This window comes from Cervus canadensis, chromosome 16, assembly GCF_019320065.1.
Source record: "Cervus canadensis isolate Bull #8, Minnesota chromosome 16, ASM1932006v1, whole genome shotgun sequence".
NCBI lineage: Eukaryota > Metazoa > Chordata > Mammalia > Artiodactyla > Cervidae > Cervus > Cervus canadensis.
Window position 1 is genome coordinate 1302072 of NC_057401.1, and position 23335 is coordinate 1325406.

The 23335-nt window shown below is 45.0% G+C and overlaps 1 protein-coding gene across 1 annotated transcript in view; it reads left to right on the forward strand.

The window, feature by feature from the left end:
• The first annotated feature begins 5036 nt into the window (after window positions 1-5036).
• DOCK2 (dedicator of cytokinesis 2) overlaps window positions 5037-23335 on the forward strand; it is a 468222-nt gene continuing 449923 nt past the window's right edge. Inside the window, 1 exon segment of the mRNA XM_043488772.1 lies at window positions 5037-5146. Coding sequence (XP_043344707.1) covers window positions 5104-5146 — 43 coding nt within the window. The 5' untranslated portion in view covers window positions 5037-5103.

Below are 23335 nucleotides of genomic sequence, written 5' to 3' on the forward strand. Positions count from 1 at the left end.
CACATTGTAGTTATGAACTTGTCTGCATGTGTATCAGAAATCTAAGATGAAAAAACAAGCATCTTTTAGATTCCTCCAAGGGATGGCAGACAGAAAATTTGGTTCATTGACCAAATTTGATTCACTGCCTGTTTTTGTATGAACTATGAACTAGAATAGTTTTACATTTTTAGAAGATTGAAAAGAATTCAAGAGAAGAAAAAATATTTCATGACATGTGAAAATTGCATGAAATGCAAATGAATAGCTTTATTGGAACGTAGCCGTGCTCATTCATTTACACACTTGTATGGAGGCTTGCACACTGCAGTGGCAGAGTTGTGGACGTGCAGCAGAGACTGCCTGTGGATGGTGCTCACATTGCTTTGCAGCAGCCTGCAGACCTCAGGGATGTGGCCGTCATGCCACTGTTTCAAGTGCCAAGCATATCACTTTACGGAAATGCTGTTATATTTTATTTACCAGCACAATAACCATCATGTCAAAACCAACCAGCCTGAACCAAAAAAAGAAGAGAATAGTGGGATCCAAAATGTCATGCTTTCAAGTCACAGTGGAGTGTGGATTATTTTGTTAAAGAATTGGACAGGAAAGCATGGTCTTTGCTGTATAGTGACACTACAACTGTGCTTAAAGAATATGGCATAACAGAGTAAGCCCTCATCACAACATTCCCAGCTGCAAAGAAGGAGCGGCCGGAAAAATTAGAAAATCTAAACCAGATATCTCATAATAGCACAATTTCTCCATGAAAAATGAAAATGAGACTGTAACCAATGTAAGTGTCCTGATGACTCATTTATTAACCACACAAGGAAAGACATTTATTGATGGTGAGTTGATTAAATTAGTTTCGGTTGTAGCAACAGATGAAATGTGTCTAGAGAAAATAAAATCGTTTAAGGCTATTAGCCTTTTGGTGACAGCGGTTTGAAGAGTTGAAAACTTTGGGAACAACATCAATAATCAGTTTCAAACCATGGCAGATGATCTCTAACAGTTTTCCTTGGCTCTTGATAAGTTGACCAATACTGCTCACTTGTTTGTCAAGTCCTCATGTTGAGGTTGAAGTGAATGAAGAGTAAGCTATGAATAATCTGTGTGGAAAAACTATGATCAAAAATATTTTCAAGAAAAATGAGGAAACACTAAATGCCGCCTGAAATACAATCTGCTAAGATGCGTTAAACTGTTGATGAGCAGGAAAAGGCTTTTCTGACAAATTTACAAAGCTTATGAAAACATGAAGTGTTTAAAACCTTTACTAATTGATTATAATATCCATCAGAAGGTACTTTGTGGAATATATTTGAATCTATTGTGCATTATTGAACGAATTGTGACAAAGGTGATCATTATCTGTTCTGGACTTAACTATTATCTGTTTTGTGAACTTTTATCAAAAATAGAAGAATATTCTGACTTGCCCTATCACCTTCATAGCAGTTTAATTAACAGTAATAAGTCATCTGTGAGTTTTTGAGCTCAGGATGGTGATTGAAATTTTTCTTAAGAACAGCTCTCAACCACTATTATTGAACATTGGTTGACCTGGAAAATTAGCTTTTGCTGCAGACTTCATAATGTTTCTTAATGGATTCAACCAAAATGACAGAGAAAAACAATGATTATATGTCGAACCTTGTGATAAAATCATTTTGATGACAATTAATATTTAAATCACAAGAAAACATGAAGCAGTGTATAAAACTTGCTGTGATGTCAAAAATTAAAACAGAAAGTGAGATCACCATTCCTTCAGAAGTTTTAATGAACATATTTTCCAGTCTCAAACTACAGTTCTAACAATGTTTTCAGACCTTAATTCAAGTGTAAAAGTAATTTTTAAATTTCAAATTCATTTCACTGTGCAATTGAAGGGTTTCCATTCAGCAATTCCATATCTAGCAATATAATAAATGGTGTGTTAAAACGCAGGCATCAAGAGAATATTTAATAGAATTTTACAAATGCCTTCTGAGCAATGAAAATGCTTAATAAAAGATTATGTACAGGGATTGATATCAGTGTTTGGCAGTACTTTCCTTTGAGTGTTTCAGCCAACTTCGAGAGTTAGCCAGCTATAAAATTTAGAGAGCACACAATTCATGCAAGACCATCCTCACTTCTGACATCAATTGCAAGTTTGGAAGAGTTCCCAAAACTACCTTCAGGGTCAATAATTCACTAACAGGGCTTGCAGAACTCCCTGAAATTGTTACTCTCAGTTACCATTTGTTGTTGGTAAAGGATGGAGAGTTAATTCAGCCAAGGGGAGATGTGCATAGAGCAGAGTCCAGGTAAGTATCAGACATTTTTGTTGCCCTTCCACATGGAGTCAGGATGCTTTACTTTGCCTGCATCAACGTGTGACAGTATGTGTAGAATACTGCCAATGAGCAAAGCTCGTCCAAACCTTGGTGTCCAAATATTTTCTTGGGGCTCTACCATGTAGGTAAGATTTTTCTCCATAATTGCCCCTGTGGTTGATCTCAACCTTCAAGGCAACTGACACCATGTGGCCCAAAACCCCACTTAGATATCACATTGTTGGTCTTCCTGAAATGGTCAACCTAGACCCTAAGTCATATTTTTAAATTGCCCAGTGTAACCCCATTTCCCCTGGCAAACCATGACATTCCAAGAGATCACTTCCCAGTAGCTGAGAACAAATACCAGACCACATCTGGGGCAAAATTAATTCTTTACTACATACCACCTGTGGGAAGCATTTTCAATGATGAAATGTAAAATATCATTATAGATCACTATTAGCAGATGAAGAGTTGCAGTCAATTTTGATCAAAGAGAACACTAACTTTGAACTCTAATGAAGTGAAATGTGATCTAACCCACAAATTTATTTTTCTCATTACTAGACATGTGTCACAAAAGAATGGACTCAGTCACTAATGTCAGATTTTGCATTTTTAAATTGTGGAAGCTTTTTTCTCTCTTGTTGGGAAAGTACCTACATAATATCCTTGATTTTTCAGCTTGGCCTGAAATGACTGCAATATTTACTATCTGATCTTTTACAGCAAAAGTTTGCCAACTTCTGATGTTGAGTCCAATTTGTAATACTACTCTGATGGTTAGTTTTATGAGTCAACTTGATGAAACTATAGACCCTAATCATTCAACCAAACATCAATCCAGGTGTTGTTGTGGAAGTATTTTGTGGATGTAATTAATATCTACAACCAGTTGATTTTAAGTGAAGGAGATTATCCTCAACAATCTGAGTAGGCGGGAATGAATCAGTTCAAAGTCCTTGACTACACTTTCCTTGAATGAAGAAGAAATTCTCCATAGAGGTAGCAGCTACAGCTCCTACCTGAGAGTTTTCAGCTGGTACTTCTTGGAGGTCGGTCCTCTGAATTTCAGGCTTACCTAGCCAGCTACACACTCACACAAGCCAATTCCTTGAAATCAATCACTCAATCAACACACATATCTATCCTGATGATTCTGTTTCCCTGGTGGAATCCTGACTGACTCACTTCTCTCTATAAAAAATACTACCCAATTTGTGCTGCTAGAAAACTGAAAAGGAAATAACTTTAGATAAAATGAAATTAATAGTTTTCCATAGCTGTCTGTCAGCTGTGATATTGCCTGATCTGTTTTATTGACTCTCTAGTGCAAGGCAGAAAGGGGTAGTGAGAGTTATGAATAAAGAAAGAAAATTCAGGAAGACTTTAATTCAGTCTTATCATTGTGGATCAAAGAGAGATTTTTGCTTCTTGATGGAATCTGTTCCCAGAGTATTTCTGAGAAATGTCTCCATTAGTCTAAGTCTAGGATGCACTTCCCAGGGCTCACTGTTGCTGGCTGTTAGAACACCCTGGACTTCATGGCATTGTTGATAAGTTTTGTGCTTGTATATTTTTCAGAGGAGAGTTTCCTGAGCTTTTATCAGATTTCCTAATGGGTCGTGGCACCAAAAGGATAAAGGAAGTGACAAATAGATTCAAGGGATTAGATCTGATAGACAGAGTGCCTGAAGAACTATGGATGGAGGTTCGTGACATTGTACAGGAGGCAGGGATCAAGACCGTCCCCATGGAAAAGAAATGCAAAAAGGCAAAATGGTTGTCTGAGGAGGCCTTACAAATAGCTGTGAATAGAAGAGAAGTGAAAGGCAAAGGAGAAAAGGAAAGTTATTCCCATTTGCATGCATAGTTCCAAAGAATAGCAAGAAGAGATAAGAAGCCTTCCTCAGCAATCAATGCAAACAAATAGAGGAAAACAAAAGAATGGGGAAGGCTAGAGATCTCTTCAAGAAAATGAGAGATACCAAAGGAACATTTCATGCAAAGATGGGCACAATAAAGGACAGAAATGGTATGGACCTAACAGAAGCAGAAGATATTAAGAAGAGGTGGCACGAATACACAGAACTATACAAAAAAGATCTTCACAACCCAGAAAACCACAATGGTGTGATCATTCACCTAGAGCCAGACGTGCTGGAATGTGAAGTCAAGTGGGTCTTAAGGAGCATCACTAGGAGCAAAGCTAGTGGAGGTGATGGAATTCCGGTTGAGCTATTTCAAATCCTAAAAGATGATGCTGTGAAAGTGTTGCACTCACTATGCCAGCAAATTTGGAAAACTCAGCAGTGGCCACAGGACTGGGGAAGGTCTGTTTTCATTCCAATCCCAAAGAAAGGCAATGCCAAAGAATGCTCAGACTACCGCACAATTGCACTCAGGTTCTTTACCACTAGAGCCACCTGGGAAGGTGGGAGGGAGCTGGGTTTAATCACTAGGCTCAGTTACCAGGGAACTTCCTGCACTTGTGGTGATGGCCTGAGTGACCCCAGGTACCTGTTCGGCCACCACCAGATTGCCTGGGAGGAGGCCAGTGGAGGGTGGCCCCTAAGCTTTGTGGAGGACTTCTGACCTTCTAACCCCTAAGCTTCTGCCGTGCCCCTGCCCAGAGGGCGGGCAGGAGGAGGAGCTGGCGCCCTGAGGAGGGGGGGGCGGGCCCAGAGGGAGTTTGAAAAGAGGAAGGAAGTGGGGCCCAGCAGCGCGCCCAGCCACCCCTGGCTGCTTCCCCACAGGACGACTGGAGGTGCCTGCAGGTCCCGGCCGAGCCATGGCCCCCTGGCGCAAAACTGACAAGGAGCGACATGGAGTGGGTAAGCCTGGGCCTTGGGCTCTCGGCAGGAGAAGGGCAGGTGGCCAGATAGCCGTCCAGGAAGGTGCTGGGGGGCCAGCGGTGTGGACGTGGGCTCTGAGCACCGACTCAAGCTCCGAGGGCTCTCTCCGCTGCTCTGGGGCCAGCGGGGGAGGAACAGGGAGGCAGGGGGAGAGGAAGGTGGGCACCTCACCCAGCAGGCCACACCCAGCCCGCTCCCTCTCCTGCCTGCCCACCGCCACAGGGCTGCCCTCTTTCTCTAAGTGCTTGTGCATTTCCTAGATGGGTTCCAGCAGAGCTCGGAGCCACCTGGCTCTGTGTCAGGCTCCTAGCATTGCAGGGATTCCCTCACCCTTTCTGGAGACTTGTCCTCTTAGAGGGAGCATCGAGCATCGTTCTCTCTCTTGGCTGGGCCTTGCCTGACCCCATGTCCCTCCCGCCACCCTTGCCCTAAGCGACACCCATCTGCCTGCTTCCCCTGCCTGTTCCTCCTGGGTCAGATGACCCCCTTGTTTGGCAGAGCATCCTTAGGGTGTCGGGCTGGAGGGCAAGACCCTCCACTCAGCCCCAGAGAGTCTGTGGGAGAAAGTCTCGCACCAGGTTATACAGAGACATCCAAGAAGCCGCCTCATCAGCTTCAGCCATCTAAGTTCCCAGAGGCCTCTGCCTCAAGCTCAGGGGCGGAAGTGGTGACTGGGGGAAGGGAAGCTTCAGGTACTAGGACTCTTTCTACTAAATGGCACCTGTGGTGCAATCCCCATAGATTCAATGTGGTTTTCAGATAAGTGTGAATTTAAAAACCTCTCTGTGGCTTGCTACACAGGCAGACACTAGATACCGCCCTCAGAGATGAGAACTGAACAGGTCAGATGCTGGAGGACCCAAGGCCGAGAGTGATTAGATGCTGGGATCCCAGGGCCGCTGCTGGAGAAGCACTGTCCTGGAGGGCTCACCAGTTAGTCATTCATTTACTAGGCTTCAGGCGCTGTGGAGTGTTTAAAGATGAATGGTCCCCAGCCAGAGAACAAATACTAATCCATGCCCTGAAGGGGGCTCAATTTCTCTACCTACATTGAACTAGACTCACTAACTTTTCAACTTTAAAGCTTCTCTAACTCTGGCCCTTCTAGCTCAGGTTATCAGGCTCAGGGGAAGATGGGGACTGATAAATGGAGCAGACCCTTATAGGTGGAGGGACCAATGCAATCTAGGAGACGAAAGCTGGACATGAAGGGAGCATCCAGGGAAACAAGAGCACATCCAGAGAAAAAACGTGGCAGCTTCTTCTGCCTTGAGGGGAGGGTGCATTGAAGGGAAGGGTGCACAAAGTTAAGCTGGAGCCATATTTCGGAAAGCTCTGAATGCTATGCTAAGTTGAGACTTTTTCCATTTTTAGGCAGTGGGGAGCCATAGAGGGCTTCTGAGCAGAGGAGGGACATGAGATATGTGCTGAAGCCTGTGTGGAGGGAGACTGGTGGGCAGAAGAGCGAAGGTGCCTGGGTGGTATACAAGGGACGGGTACTGGCGGCCCAGGGGAACCAGGGCAGTTGATTAGGGAGACTGAGGGTGGTGGAAGAGTCCCACCCTCTGGCTGAAGGGCTGCAGTGTGCCCCTGCAGGGCGGGCACTGTGCTGCAGGGCAAAGAGAATGGACTCTGGTTCCTGCTCTTGGATTCCAACTTCCAATGCTTCCCAGCCTTCTTAGCTAGACAACTTAGGTCCTCTCCCCAGGCTTCAGTTTCCTTGTCTGTGTAATGGGAGCAGTAACAGCACCTGCTGCTCAGGGTTGTCGAAGACACGATGAATCAACCCACGTGCAGGGCCTAGATGACAGCTGTACAGAGCCTCATTAAAGTTTATCAGTGCTTGCTTTTAGTCTTTATTTTCTGCATGGGAGCACAATTCAGGACATGACATCACAGGGTGGGAGGGGTCTACAGGATGGAGTAGGGTCTCACCCTCCCTAGCAGAGGAAACCCCACCTGTGTGCTCAGAGACTAGAAACTCTGTTAGACTCTAGGCCCAGAGGCTTCTTCTGATGGAATATCTGACGTTGTTCACACCTACCTATGAAAATTCTATTTGGGTGTGGGGTTCAGAGGGTGGATGACCTTTAAGAGGGCCAGTGAGCACTTGGTGGGTACCTATTTATCAGAGGATCTTTTTTTCTCTGCCGTTGAATGGCAGAGGTAAGAAAGGTACTCTCCAGCCCTCCTCTGCAGACTCCAGGTAGCTGGAATGAAAAAGCAAGGCTTTTTGGTTTTGGGTTATGAGGAGACAGGGGACTGGAGTCACCCAGCAGAAAGAACGGTGGCCTGAAAGTAAGGAGTCTGGGTTCTAGTTCTGACACCGTCATTTTTGCAGACAGGTCTGTGCTTTAGTTTCCTCACTCTAAGTCTAGATATTAATACATTTCTATTTCAAGGCATTCTTTTATAAAGAGCACCTGAGATAATGAGTATGGGGCTTGGAGGAAGACGAAGAGCTAGAGCCACATAAGGATTCGGGAGTCGTCAGGACATCTCGGGAGTCCCAGCCCATCCAGTACAGGAGCTCCTGAGCTTTGCTTTCCCGTTCAGTTTCTTTTTCCTCTGGCCCAGCTGACGAGGGCTGCCAGTGTCTGTCTGGGAAGCTGATTTTTCTGGGGGCAGCTTCATACCAGAACCTCTTGGCTTCTTTCTCAGCTCACCGTGTGGTGGGCACCCAAAGTGAGCCTCATGTAGATCCTTGGCCAGGTTCTTTGTACTTCCTGATGGAGCTTTAAAGGGCGATCCATTAGTGTTCCAGAGAGGACACTTGGGTAGACTTTCCAGAGACAAGTAGTGTAGCTATAACATAAGAAAAGACATAGCCTCTGCCCTTGAGAAGTTTTGTGTAAGATTAGAAGCTTGCACTGTGAGTTCATATCTGACCCTGTTTCCTCATCTATAAAACTGGCATAATATGGATCTCTTGAGACTGTTGTGAGGGTTGAATGGAGGTAGTACCTGAAAATCACTTAGTAATGAGACTGGTCAATGAAAGTTAGCAACTGAGGTCAAGGGACTAACGTAACAGTTGCTGAGCCAAGAGAGACAGAGGGTAATGCACCCTTATGCCAGGTTCAGGACAGTCATGCTTTATAAGAGTAAGTATAGTACAAGACCCATTCTCATGCAATATCTTTGGCTTCAGAACACTTATGTGAGACAGTGTATTATTATTCTCATTTTATAGACAAAGACTTCCAGAATTCACATAACTTGGAAGTACTTGGGCTGGGCGTTAGATTCAGTTGTCTTCAGACACCAGGCTCTCTGTACAACACTAGGAGGGAAACTGGAAGGAGAAATGTCATAGACAAAGGCAGGAGGTTGGAAGGTGTTGGCATTTGGGTCAAACAATAAATAGTCCTCTTTGATTTTAGTGAATGACTGTAGTGAAAAAACAAAAAGTTGGAGAGGTAGATTGCAGCCTGATTGTGAAAGACTTTGAGTACCAAGCTTATAAATTGGGACTTCATTGTGTGAGCAGTGGAGGTTTTGAGCAGATGTGTCACCTGTAAGAAGATAATTTAACCACTTGGAGGGGGGCAGGGGTTGGACACAGAATGGAACAGCAGTGGGTGACAATTTTCCTGTCTACTGACTGTCTGATTGGTTAATCCTGCAGGAGTTCCACATATAATTAACGTTTCCTTTTGACCTTTACTCTCTTAATCCTCTCTGCCTGAGACGTTTGTCGTTGATGACAGCTTTATCCTTGAGAGAGAGAACAGAGGACAGAAAAGGGAAAGGTAAAAAAGAGTAAGTAACAAATTCCTATTGATGACAGAAAATCTCCAAAATAAAAGTTTATTTCTCTCTCATATAGAAAGCCCAGAAATAGTCTCTGAAGAAGTGGTAGAGTAGCTCATTCTGTTTCCTGCCCTGCTTCCTTGGCACAAGTTCAGTTCAGTTGCTCAGTCGTGTCCGACTCTTTGCAACCCCATGAACCGCAGCACGCCAGGCCTCCCTGTCCATCACCAACTGCCGGAGTCCACCCAAACCCATGTCCATTGAGTCGGTGATGCCATCCAACCATCTCATCCTCTGTCATCCCCTTCTCCTCCTGCCCTCAATCCTTCCCAGCATCAGGGTCTTTTCAAATGAGTTAGCGCTTCGCATCAGGTGGCCAAAGTATTGGAGTTTCAGCTTTAGCATCAGTCCTTCCAGTGAATACCCATGACTAATCTTTAGGATAGACTGGTTGGATCTCTTTGCAAGGCTTCTGCCTTTTGAACCAAACTGGCTTCTTAAGCTAAGGTCCACCTTCCAGGCAGCAGGAAGAACCAAAGGGAACATGAAGGGCGTGACCATTTCATTAAGGTCACTTGCTTGAAGGCCCACTTGACACTTCCTCTTGTGTTCTATTGGCTAAAACCTAATCACATGACTGAACCTAGCCACAAGGGAACCTTGAATGCAGTCTTCAGTGTAAGCAGTCATGCACCCAGCTAAAAATCCAATGTGCCTAAGCAAGGAGGGAAATAAGGGTATTAGGAATGATAGATTAGTTTTCTCAGGCAGCCATAACAAAAAGATACTGACTGGGCGGCTTAAACAACAGAAGTTATTTCTCACAGTTCTGGAGGCTGGAATCCAAGTCCGAGGTGCTAGGAGGTTGGTTTCTCCAGAGCTCTCCTAGGCCGGCAGACAGCTGCTTTCTCCTCGCTTTGTCCTCACATGCTCATCTCTCTCTGCTTGCTCGCCACCTGTGTGAGCCATCTTCTTCTTAAGAGGGTGCCAGTCATGTTGGATTAGGGCCGCATGCTAACAGCTTCACTGATCACATCTGCACAGACCTGATCTAAAGATGGGACTTAACATATGGATTTGGAGCACTAGTGGGGGCAGCAGTTGGACCCTTAACAGTTGGTTGACCTGTGGTCTGCGATGTGATACTTAGGGATGGTGAAAGAAGGCTTCAGGGCAGGGGCTCTCAGAAGGTGAGTGCAGGAAAAGGTTTGTTTACCCTGAAGCTGGGCCTGCTGGGTGGATCTGTGCGGTACTTCAGTTATGCTCAGAAGCCTCCTGTCTGCACAAGTCATCTGTAGTTATGGTTACATACCTGTTTGCAGTGTTGGGCAGTACTGCTTGGCTCCTTCAGAGAGCTATGAGGGACAGTCTGTTCCAAGTCTCTCCCCTAGTAGCTTCAGGTAGTTTGCTGACAGTCTTTGGTGTCCCATGCCTTTTACCTCAGGCTCTGCGTCTGTCTTTATATGGCACTCTTCCTGTATGTGCGTATCTCACTCCAAATTCTCCCTTTTAATCAGAACACCAGTTAGGTTAGGGTGAGTGTTAGTCACTCAGTCGTGTCCAACTCTTTGCAACTCCATGGACTGTAGCCCGCCAGGCTCCTCTGTCCATGGAATTCTCCAGGCAGAAATACTGGAGTGGGTTGCCATTTCCTTCTCCAGGGGATCTTCTCAACCCAGGGATCGAACCCAGGTCTCCCACACTGCAGGCAGATTCTTTACCATCTGAGCCACCAGGGAAGTCCCATTAGGGTGAGGGCCCACCCTAATGACCTATTTTTTTTTTAACTGTATTACCTCTGAAAAGAGTATCTCTGAATAAGGTTGCATTCTGAGGTGCTGAGGATTAGGAGTCTAACTATCATTTGTTTGGTGGGGAGTGGTGTAACTCAAACCATGACAGGATCTTCCAAAGTTGAGATGGGATCTCTTTTGCATCTTGATTGGGAAATACAGATGAGTTTGAGATCTCTCTCTGAGCCAGGAGGCAGGTGATGCTGTTCCCTGGACAGGGGTGGTCCAGAGTGAAATGGACAGATGCCGAGTGGGCAATGGGCGCTTGAGTCCCTGCAGCACACACTCTTACTACAAGGGACAAAATTCACTCAAAGGAGTTCAGTTAATAGGTGTGTGGTGTGTATGTGTATGTGAGGAAAGTAGTGTGTTTTAAGTATCAAGGGAAATCAAACAAATCCAAGAAACATAAGCAGCAGTCCTCCAGAAGGAGCTGGACTGGGGAGCCCTGGAAAATTCTGCCTGTCTTCTTATGGCTTCCCAGGTGCTCTAAACCTTTGAGCTCAGTTCTCTGTTCTCTCCTCCTCTTCCTGACTTTGATTTTCTGAGACCACTAGATGGCCCCAGCCTGATGGCCCCAGCAGGCCACCCACCTCAACCTAGCATACCTCTGTAGTTCTGGTACCTTCTGAATCTCCTCTCTGTGTTTATTTGTTCAGTCTTGAGAGAGAAGATCTGATTGGATCGATTGACCTTTTTCAGAAAGGCCGCCCTGACCAAGCTAAGAATGAGCCCCACTCTGATCAGGATGCTGCCTCTGCCTTTCCCAATATGCTCTGGCTACAGGGATGGGGCTGGCAGGAGTTGTGGGTGGGGTCAAACATGCATTCCAAACACACTCCAGGAGAACTCCACTACAGAGGGACCACTATTACTGCTCTTATTGCCAGAGTTAATAGTAAAAGAGGAAAGACAGAGACCATCATTTACTCATCAATTTGTTCACTCATTCACTCCTTCCTACTTCATTTATTTCTTAAATATTTATTGGGCATTTCCTATGTGCTAGATAGTGAAATTACTAGAATTTGGCCAGCGTGTTTCCTACCCTTTTGGACCTTATAGTCTAGTGGGAAGACTAAAGGCACCTTGTGGGAAAATCAATAAGTATATCACTGTATAAATTATGATATGTGCTATTGTGAAGAAAAGAGCCTGCCTCGTGAATGAGAATATTAGAGGGAGGGAATCTTAAACTGGATGGTCTCAGAAGGCCCCTGAGGAGCAATGGGGGAAAACATTGTAAAGGAAATGCTTAGAGGAATCCTATTTTTGCTGTGGAAGCAAACTGTATCTTTGGATTTGTCTCCAGAAGTTAGTCTGGGGCAATAAAAACACATGAATGGAAATCTAATTCCTTCCTGCCACCAATTCTTAAGTGCCTGGTCCTCCTCCCTTCTGATGCTTCAGCAATTTGGGATTGTTGAAGAGTGCCTGCTGGGCTGACTGTTTGAGTCCATTTATGGAGATTGTCCTAATCCCTAGGTTTATGGGAACTACATTTGTTAGTGGCCATCTTGCCCCCAACCGTAATGTTTGTGTTTGAATGAGCCTTGACAGAATGTGTTTGCTAAGCTTTGCTTCCTCCTGAGTTCAGCATCCTTATATTACTGCTGAATTTTGAGACAGGCAATGTAGTCACCATAATATTCTGCTAATTTCTGGACCTTTGGACTTCTTTTTGGGTTTGCGTGTGTTTTTTGTTTTTAGGTTTATAGACCTTTAATTTAATGGCCAATTACACATGGGGGCCACAGTCTGTGTTCTGTGGCAAATGTTCAGCAAATGGGGAATGCTAATGCTTATTGCCAACCAACTCCAGAAGGTTGTGGAGGCACCACAAATGTTCCCTTTAATAGGCACTGTCTCCTTTCTTTCCACTTTCTTTAATTGATGTGAGTTAAAAAACAGCCAGGCTGAGTTTGTCAACCTCTGAAGTCTTGCTTGGTTTTTAGTTCTCTTAGAAAAAAGTCATACATGTCTTGCTCCTCTGACCCCACTAGGGCACCGTCAGCTTCAGCATTGATTTAAAGAAGCTGTGCGGGTGGTGGGTGTGACTGACAGTGTGGGCACCTTTCCAAACCCCTCTCCAGACATTGCCCCAGGGCACCCAGAATTCCTCTGATAACACAGAACTCCTTGGGTCAAAGCCTAAACCAGGATGGCGAAGAGGACCTAGGTGGGCAATGTGACTTGCATAGGTGCCTCAGCATCCAGCACAGGGTGTGAACAGAGCCAATGCTGAGCAGGCATCTGCTGGGATGGATTAAGTGCTAGCAATGTCAGGTTTCAGAGACCATGACTGGTGTGCTAGGCTGCAGCAAGGCGCAAACCTGGTGCCAACTAGACCTGGACGACTTGGCCGGGAAGTGGGATTTTGCTGCTTGCCTCCCTGGTGGTGGCAGTAAGGGAGCTGTCTCAGGAGAGAGTGTTCCAGGTAGAATAAACAGCCAAGGAAACCTCTCTGATGTGTGGGAGGCCAGTGTGGATAGAGCAGAGTAAGCCAGGGGCAGAGCGGTCAGAAATGAGTGCTCTGAGCAGAGGTTGTATTGAGCAGTGCCTGGCATGTGTTATAAGACTTTGGCTTTTAGTCTGAATGGAAGGGGATAGGGCATTGCAGGATTTAAGAAGAATTGCAGTATGTTTTGTCTTTTTTAAAATTTAATTTTTAGTTGAAGTATAGTTGTTTTACATGTTGTGTTAATTTCTGCCGTACAGCAAAGTGACTCAGTTACACACACACACACACACACACACACACACACTTGTCGTTCAGTCACTAAGCTGTATCTGACTCTTTGCAACCCCATGCACTATTGCACACCAGGCTTCTCTGTCCTTCACTGTCTCCTGAAGCTTGCTCAAACTCATGTCCATTGAGTCGGTGTTGCCATCCAACCATTTCATCCTCTGTCATCCCCTTCTCCTCCTGCCTTCTTTTCAGCATCAATCTTTCCCAGCATCAAGGTCTTTTCCAATAAGTTAGCTCTTAGCATCAGATGGCCAAAGTATTGGAGGTTCTGCTTCAGCATCAGTCCTTCCAATGAATATGATTTATCACAGGATATTGAATACAGCTCCCCATGCTGTACAATAGGTCCTTGTTGTTTATCCATTCTACATGTAATTGTTTGTATCTACTAACCCCAAACTCCCAGCCTGTCCCTGTCCCACCCCTCCCCATTGGCAACCACTGTCTGTCTTATTTTAAAAGGATTATTGTAGACATTTTATGGTTAGTAGATAGAAGGGAATTAAATGTGGAAGCAGGGAGCCAGCACAGCAGTTACTATAATAATCTAGGCAAGAGATGGGGGGCAGGGGACACCCAGGGATATAGCAGGGGAGGAGATGAAATGTGCTTGGCTGTGTGTGTATTGTAGGTAGAGCAAATGGGGTTTTCCTCGTGGATTGGATGTAGGCATGAGAGAAAGGGAGTAATCAGGGGTGACACTATTGTTTTTGGTCTGAGCAGCTGGAAGAATGGAATTGCATACATGACTTCCTTGTTAATCCCTGGTCTAAGTTGTCATCATTATTGCCATAAATAATAACATTGTGTCAACTTTTCTCAACCCAATCTATTTGTAAAGCACTGTGGTTTCATGTTGAACCCTCACAGCCATGCTGAGAGATGAGTCCTTTTATCTTCATTTCAAAGATGAGGAAATTGAAGAGCAGAGAGCTTCAAACTCTTACTGAAATACAACCTCTTTCCAGCAGTTTTCTTACACCTCATCCCTGGAAGAAATTTCTTCTGGTGTCCCGAAACCATTTTTCACCTTGCCTTTTAGTTTTATGTGACTGCATTATCTCCCCCACTACACGGCTTATTGTTTGAGGGCTGAGCTCTGTTGGAGGTCAACCTCGATTCCGTCTGGTTCTTGATGGAACCAGATTCCATCTGGTACTAGCACAAATGTGGTAGGTCAGAGAGTCTCGTCGATACTGTGACGTGGGACCCTTGGGAACCCAGTAGAAGTTATAAACCCTCTTCCTACAAAAACATGTACATGTCCACTTTTGCATTGCCGTTTCATTAAGGCCCATTCATGGAAGCCAGTTATGGACCCTGGTAAAATGTACTCAGTAACTAGACACAATAGACATAGCCAAGGCACCCTGCCCAAAGTGTGAATTCTTAGATCTAGGAGTGGTCAAGATTAAGAAAACTATTTTTATAGTCTATTCAGATCGATTTAGTCCAATAAATCCATGCTAAGTTGTGGTCCTGGGCTGAGTATGGGTGTACAGAGCTGAAAATCACAGTCTCTGCTGTCAGGAAGGTAATGGGCTAGTAGTAGTCATCTCTCCTTTTTGCTTGAGGCAGCAAAAAACAATGTTACTAATACTAATGCCCCCGTCTCTGAGGTTAGAGATGGGTACACCCCTTGCTTCAGGTCACTGTGTCTCCTGCCATCACCCTGTCAGATTTCACTGTGGCCTTGTGTAGAATGGTCTGGCTCCTCCATAGAATGTAAACGCCATGGCAGCAGTGCTGTGTTCCTTGTTCTTCTGCAGCACAAAATGCCTAGCACAGAATAGTTGACGGGATGCATGGATGGGTCGGTGAGTGAATGAGAGGGCAGAAGGTGGGGCATGAACAGGGAATAGAGGTTGAATGTTTTACATTTTCTAGTAGCCTCATGAGGCTCAGATGAATTGTCCCCTCTTGCCCTTACCCCCTAGCTCCTTTCCTGTCGGAAGGCTGAGTCCTGTGAGAGAGCACACAACAACTGAGGCGTTCTTGGACTCTCCTCTAAATACCTGGATCCCTGCACCAAGCCCCACAGTTCTCACCCCAGGCCTCACTGGAACTCTGCACCCGTCAAGTTGGTTTTCCTTCTCTTTTCCTTGCCCTTGTGGCCTTGCCTTCTCACCCTCCTCCCCAAGGCTTTCACCCCATTTCTCCCCCTTGTCTCCGCCCTGCCCTTTCCTCTCCTCCAGTCTCACTTCCTTCACGGGGCCTCTCTTGATCTCTCTCCCGAGAGACCACGGCTGCCGTGCTTCACAGCTTCAGTTCAGTTCAGCTCAGTTGCTCAGTCGTGTCCGACTCTTTGAGACCCCATGGACTGCACAATGCCAGGCCTCCCTGCTCATCACCAACTCCTGGAGCTTGCTCAAACTCATGTCCATCGAGTCGGTGATGCCATCCATCCATCTCATCCTCTGTCGTCCTCTTCTCCTCCTGCCTTCAATATTTCCCAGCATCAGGGTCTTTTCCAAGGAGTCAGTTCTTCTCATCAGGTGGCCAGAGTATTGGAGTTTCATCTTCAGCATCTGTCCTTCCAATGAATATTCAGGACTGATTTCCTTTAGGATTTGACTGCTTGGATCTCCACAGTTTACCCCCCCCCCCTTTTTTTTTTAAAAAAAAGATAGCCTCGCATTTCATGAGTGTTCATTTTCTCTCTTGAACTATATTTCCCGAAATCTCCAGGACAGCAGGCTTCAGCCTCTATCACCCCCTCTAACCTTCTGCAGAGCCCAGCAGTGTACCACACTCCTGCACTGGAGGTTGGGGACTGAGAAATCAGCCCTTGGTTTCATCATAAAGCCTCTCTTCCAACTCTAGTATGTGAGTGTGTGAACGCAGAACACTGTGAGACAGTGTGTGCATGGGTGTGTGCATATACCTATACTGGGGGGACTGGGAAAAAGAGAGTGAATCCCAGCATGATGTTTTTGCAGGACTCATCAACCTTGATGCTGTTGATATTTGGGGCCAGATCATTCTTGTTATGGGGCTGTCTTGTGCACTGTAGGATATTTAGCAGCATCCCTGACCTCCACCAGCTAGATGCTAGGAGCTCCCCCACTCCCCATGCCTCGCCTCCCCCACCCCCAGGATTGTGACAGCCAAGCATGTGTCCAGACATAGACAAGTGTTCCCTTCCCCACATTTGTCCCCAGTTGAGAGTCACTGTTTAGAGAACTCCTGGGAATTTACTTTCGTCTTGTTGGCTGAGTATGTCACCTTGGCTCACCAATGGCAACCTGTAAGGTTTTAGGAGGATTCAGTAGGGGTCCTAAAGCACCTGACAGAGAGTGGGTGCCAAATACACATCCTTTAGCCAGAGAAAGTGCGGTGTAATGGTTGAGGCAGTGTGTTCTGAAGACAGCCCACCTGGGGTGAAATCCTGGCTCGTCTCCTTTCCATCTGGGTCACCCTGGACTGTTCACTTCATCTTACACTACCTCAGTGTCCTCATCTGTAAGATAGAGATGCTAGTAAGTGTACCCACCGCGAGAATTGTGAGAGGATTAAATGGATGACTGGGGTCAAGTCATCGGAAAGTCTGATACCTAGAAGTGTTCACAGAGGCTGTGATTCTTGTCCTCTCCTGATTGGAGGAAGACATCTTCTCCTTGATTCCCTCTGGCTGCGATTCTTCTGCCTCATCCACTGCCAACTTGCACCAGGTTTGAGCTCTGGCCTTGCTGCTGGAAGCTTCTGCTGGGTCATTGCATTCACCCTCCTGATGCAACGTCAGGTTGTTGCCTTGGTGTTGAGGCTACCAACACCTAGCCCAGAGATTCCAGGCAAACTGCTTGTATATTTTAATAAAAGTGTGTGTTTCTTTTGAATCCAAAGTGGACCTGCCGGCTGATTCTATTTCTTCCTGGAATGGAGACCCTCCAAAGCCCAGATCAGAGACTAGAGAAATGAGCTTCAAGCAATTACATTGTTTTTCATCAATACTGTTTGTGTTCCCTTACATGGCTGCTTGTGCAAACTCTATTAACAATTGGTGTTTGCTGAAGCTTTTGTTTTCAAACCTGTCTGCAAGTGGCAGGGTCCTGATGAGGTACAAATCCATCCTGAAGGGTCACAGGGCACTTGATGGCTGCCATCAAAATTGGCAATCCAGCTGGCTCAGCATTTCATTAAATAATGTCAATAAATGCAAGAAAAAACTTAGGAGAAGAGACATACCTGCCCTGCATGGGTGTATTCCTTCAGTTCGACAAGTATTTATTAAAGTTTAGTAAATATTGATTGAACTTCAACTGTGAGTCAGATGCTGTTCTCAGCACTGGGAATTCACTGGCCACCAAGAAGGCTCCGTCTCCACCCTGGCTGAGGTTGAAGAAGACAGGAAATTATCAAGTCTAGTATACACACACACACACACACACACACACACACACACACACACGTGTGTGTGTTTACGTATGTTTATAGATATACACACATAGACATATATACTCACACACACACAGTAAGCTGTGATACCAGCACTGGGCAGCCAGGAAAGGAAAGACTTTAGATTCCAGTCTGGGTTTGACTCCGTTTTCTAGTTGTGTGGCCATGGGCAAGTTCCTTAATCTTACGTTTCTCATATGTTACTTGGAGGGTAATACATTGAAGGGTTACTGTGAAGGTTAAATGAGCTAATACAAGTAATATATAAGGAATTTTGTCTTATTTGTCACGGTAACCCAGATAGCCAGAGCAGTTTGTGGCACACAGTAGGTATCAAGTGAATATTTGTTGAAAAATAACATGTGCTTGGTACGTAATTTGTGGTCAGTAATTATTTACCATTGTGAGGGGAGGGACCAAGCTGTATATGAAGTGGGAACAGTCCAGATTTCGGGGTAATTCTGTTTAACTTACTAGTTGGGCTTCCTTGGTGGCTCAGTGGTAAAGAATTCGCCTACCAATGCAGGAGACACAGGTTTGATCCCTGGGTCAGGAAAATCCCCTGAAGAAGGAACTGGCAACTTATTCCAGTACTCTTGCCTGGAAAATCCCATGGACATAGGAGCCTGGTGGGCTGCAGTCGATGGGACTGCAAAAGAGTCGGACATGATCTAGCACCTAAACAACAGCAACTTACTAGTTAGAAATGATAGAATAAGTTGTTTACTCTCTCTCTACTTCAGTTTCCTCATCTATAAATCCAAGTGAAATATTGTACTTATCTCCTAACACTGTAGGAAGCACAGAGACCCCTCTCTATTCATTTCTGTGAGCTGCATGCTGTAACAGTGTGTGCTTACTTTTTCTTTAATCTCTTGATTTAGGCTCCTGATGAGCAGCCTATTTCAATACATTTAAGTAAAATCTGTAGCTAATCAGTGGATTTGATTTCCAGGGTTGTTGGGAGTCCCACCTGTAGCTGCTCCCCCTGGCTTGACAGTCTAGGATTTCCAGCATGAGTATCCTCACTGGGTTCAGTGACCTTAGATGGCCCTGGTGCTTGAAATGCCCCTTTGACCCTCAGCCATGAGTAGTTTGGTCTGGTTAGGCTTGTCAGTAACCAGCTGCTGCCTTAGCTGCTGAGTATAGTATTTTAATACAGGGAGAGGTCAGATCCTTTGTTGGGTTTTACCAATATTCTCCAAGGCACAGAAACTTCATAAAAAAGGGGAAGCTGAGATAGGTGTCTATGGGAATCCTTCCACCACTTGTTTATCTTTCATGGATGGACACGGCCAGAGTGGGGAGGGCTATGATTTCAGTGATTTTTACTTCTTACTTATTCCTGTAGGTTCCTTCTGTTTCTCTGCCTTTTCCATCACTCACTTAAAACTTGCGAGTGGCTAGACCTGCAGGGAGCGGTGACACTGGTCAGAAACAACTCAAGCGAGATTCATAGATAAGCAATAAAGCTTGAGCAAAGGGTGGCATTCTGGTTCAAAGTTTCCTGTTAGTCATTTAGAAAACTTAACAGAATTGGGTATTGGTATGCAAAGCCACTTCCTTTGTCGACAAGTAATGTCTTCTTTTCCCCAAATGGAGCCTTGAGAACAGAGGTCCTCATGCAAAGGCAGAAATGCATTTATAAATTAAATGGCAATGTCAGTTACTTTCATTTTCATCTAATGTGAGGCTTTGGAATGAATACCGACCTTGAAGTTGGATATCAGGTTTCAAGATCTGTCCAAGATATCTTCTTAAGCCAGTTGGTTGGTACTTTCTCACCTGATAGAGCTGGGCAGAGTTGGAGGAAGAGAGTGCTAAGGAAAGATGGGAAGGTTACAGTCTGGGAACAAAATAAGAGTCTTGCTCTGAACTTCAAATATCTGATGGACAGGCCTAATTTACTAGTGCTCCAGAGGGAGACACACTATGGTTGGTTTTCCTCTGTTAGAAACCTCAGTTACCTCTGTGGCCCTGCCCAGCTCCATGTCAGGTGTGTCCTCAGCCAGACCTCTGGGACTGGAGTGTTCAGGAGGTGGAGAATCTGCAGAATTAGGGCATCAACAAGCTGTAGTGTCCCAATGCCAGCAGCCTGTGTGGGGGCAGGGCTCGAAGTCAGGCCAAGTGTGGAGGGAAATGGAGAAACAGGGCATCTTTATGCAGGAGAAAACTGAGTCCCCTGAGAGTCCTCGCATGTTTCATTTTGGGCAAAGGATTTATTTTATTTGATTCCTTTTTATAATTTATCTCTCTTTAACAATATTTGCCATTTTTGGAGACATTATTTTTCTGGTTTCCTTTAGTTCCTTGTCCATAGTTTTCTTTAGCTACTTGAGCATATTTAAAATAATTGATTTAAAATCTTTGTCTCCTAAGTCCATTGCTTATCCTTCTTCAGGGACAGTTTTTATTAATTTCCTTTTTTCTCTGTGATGGACTATACTTTCTTGTTTCTTACAATCCTCATAATTTTGTGTTGAAAAGTGGATATCTTGAATACTATGATGTGCTAGCTTGGACATCAGAGCCTCCCTCCTTGCCGGGGCTTCTTTTCACTCCTTCATACAGATTGTAGCAGTTGGTTTGATTAGTGACTTCTCTAAAGCATTTTGTTAAGACCGTGTTGTTTGTTGCATGTGGTCACAGAAGTCTCTAAATGCCTGGAATTGAGAGAAAACAATCTAGTCTTTGCAGCTGTGTGTGGGTGTTTGGACATACCTTCAACACTTAGCCAGCCCATTTACAACTTTGCCTTAGCCTGCATTTCCTGCCTGCATGGAGCTTGACAGTCAACCAGAGCTGAGATGTGGGCTTTCTCACACCCTTTCTCAGCATGTGTCCAACTCTACGTGGTCTTCTAGATCCCTAGTGATATATGGTACTCTTCAAAGCTCTTATTCTCCACAGCATTTCAATGCTAAGCCTTTCCTCCCGGGCTTACAGGTAGGATTATCGTTTGCCCCAACTTATTTTCTTTGCGCTGTACGGCAGCAGGTAGTTCTTTTGACTTAATGTTTTTGATTAATGCCCTTTGCATGGCCGCATCTCTGCCTTAGGAGAGTCCCAAATCAGGGAAATAAAGGCAAACTCGAGGCTTTAGTCCTTCAGGAAGCCCACAGACAGATCAAAACAAACAACTACAGTTTCTTGGGACAAGGTCTGCTCTGCTCCCTCCAGCCTTGGGAATCCACACCACGAACATGGAATACCGTCTTCAAGACTGTCACTAAGATGGGGAAAAGAGAATGGGGTAAGGATAAGTTAAAGTGCTATGACACATTACCAGGCTTCAGTTTCCTTTTTCCTGAGGAAGCATTTGCTTGCTTGCTGTAAACTCCTGACTGTTTTTCAGGGTTCTGATAAAGTTGGTTCTGACCATTTTTGCCAGATTTTCATTGCAAGCACCTGTTCTTGCAATTCCCTACTTCACCATTTTTTGCTGATTTGGCTCTAAGTTTTTGAATGCAATTTGTTGACAGTGGGGAGACTGAGGACCAAAGGGAGAGGGAATGAACTGAGTCAATGGTAAGACTACCAAGAGGACTCAGGATTCTCCTCATTCAGTTCAATCTGTCTTCCATTTTGTCACATGGCTCATCAGCATTGTCTCTCCTTGGTCCAGAGACCTCTGGGATTAGAAAGACAAAGCAAGGCCTCCTCATGGGCTTCCTCACATCCACTCTGCCTCTCTCTATCCACTCTCTACATGGAAGCGAGAGCGATAGTCAGTGTTATGGGATTACATCACTCCCTTTCAGCCTTCCGTCCTCTGATGTCTCTACACAATGGGGTGTTATTCAGCAGCAAAAATGAATGAAGTAATGATAGTTGCTGTAACATGGATGAATCTTTACAACCTGTGCTAAGCAGAAGAAGCCAGTTGCAAAAGACCACATATTATATGAAATGTCTAGAATAGACAAATCTATAGAGACAGAAAGTAGATGAGTGGCTGCTTGTGGCTGGGGGAACTTTTTGAGGTGTTGAGAATGTTCTAAAATTAATCTTAGTGATGGTTTCACAACTTGTGAGTAAATCTTTGAGTTACGTACTTGAAGTGGACAAACTGTATCTGAATAAATCTATTATCAAATAACTAAAATCTATTCATTTCCTGTTTTCCTGGAATAAAGCCTAAACTCACCAGGAAGCCCTGCGTGACCTGATCCTTGCCTCTCCAGCCTGTCTGTGTCACCCCCTCCTCTCTCAGCATACTCCACACTTAGCAGTTTCCCTGATGCTCTCTGGGCCAAGTATCTTCCTCACTCAGGGCCTTTGAACACACTGTTTCCTCTTCCTGAAATGCCCTTCCACTCTTTGTCCCCATAGCTGACTTGTTTGACTCCTCCATCTATGATCAGCTCAGGGAGTAGCCTTTACTAACTACCCCAGGAAAAGTGGATGCCCCCCTATTATTCTCTCTTGTATGTGTGTGTGCTCAGATGTGTCCAACTCTTTGTGACCCATGGGTTCCATGGACTGTAGCTGCCAGGCTCCTCTGCCCCTGGAATTTTCCAGACAAGAATACTGGAGTGGGTTGCCATTTCCTACTCCAGGGGATCTTCCCGACCCAGGGATCGAAACTGTGATTCTTGCATCTCCTGCCTTGGCAGGTGGATTCTTTACCAACTGTGTCACCTGGAGAGTCACCTACCAGGTGGCCATATTTGTCTCTTCCGTATAACCTTATATTTATTTGTGTTTTCACCAAAAGAGCAAGATCATACTGGTATACTGTAGACACTTACCAAATACCTGCTGCCTGAATGAATGAGGACAGCCTTGTAGGTTCAGATCATCCATCCTCCTGAGGGTCTTTCTTTAAATCAAACCACATATATGTATTTTGATTCATGTGTAAAATCAAACATCACTGTGTACTTTTCCTGAAGACCTCCCAAGTTGGGTATTCCTTGAACAAGCTTCATCCCTAGGTTAAGGTTGTGGCCTGGTCCTCACTTAACTTACGCTGAGCAAGGGCTAGGCACTGTAATGATATAGTGTAATCTCACATTCCAGGGGATTAGCTATCAGAGGCCTCTGATAGCACAGGGAGGACTCTGTTTTCATAGCCAACTGCTGCTCCCCAGAAACTGGCAGTGTAAATGGGAAATCAGAGTACACTCTTCAATGTTAGGTACTCATAAGAGTCCTACCAACTATTAGGAGATGGGGTGGGTGGTTAATGTGGCCTGGAGAAGTCAAGGAGTGCCTCATGGATACAACAGGACTTGCCTGAAAGATTTGCTTTGGGAAAGACCAAGAAACAGGCATTTTAAGATCGAGGAACACAGGTTGGTTAGAGCCGGGTAGGAGAAAGATACAGCTTTCTTAGACAGTGACGGCTGGTTGGTCTTTGAGTGGTGGAAAGACTGGTATTTTAAGCTGCTGTCACCAGGGGTGGAGTAACTGGGGAGCAGCAAGTAGCCGTGATAGCAGCTGAGAATAGAGATGTTAGATACTGATTTTCCT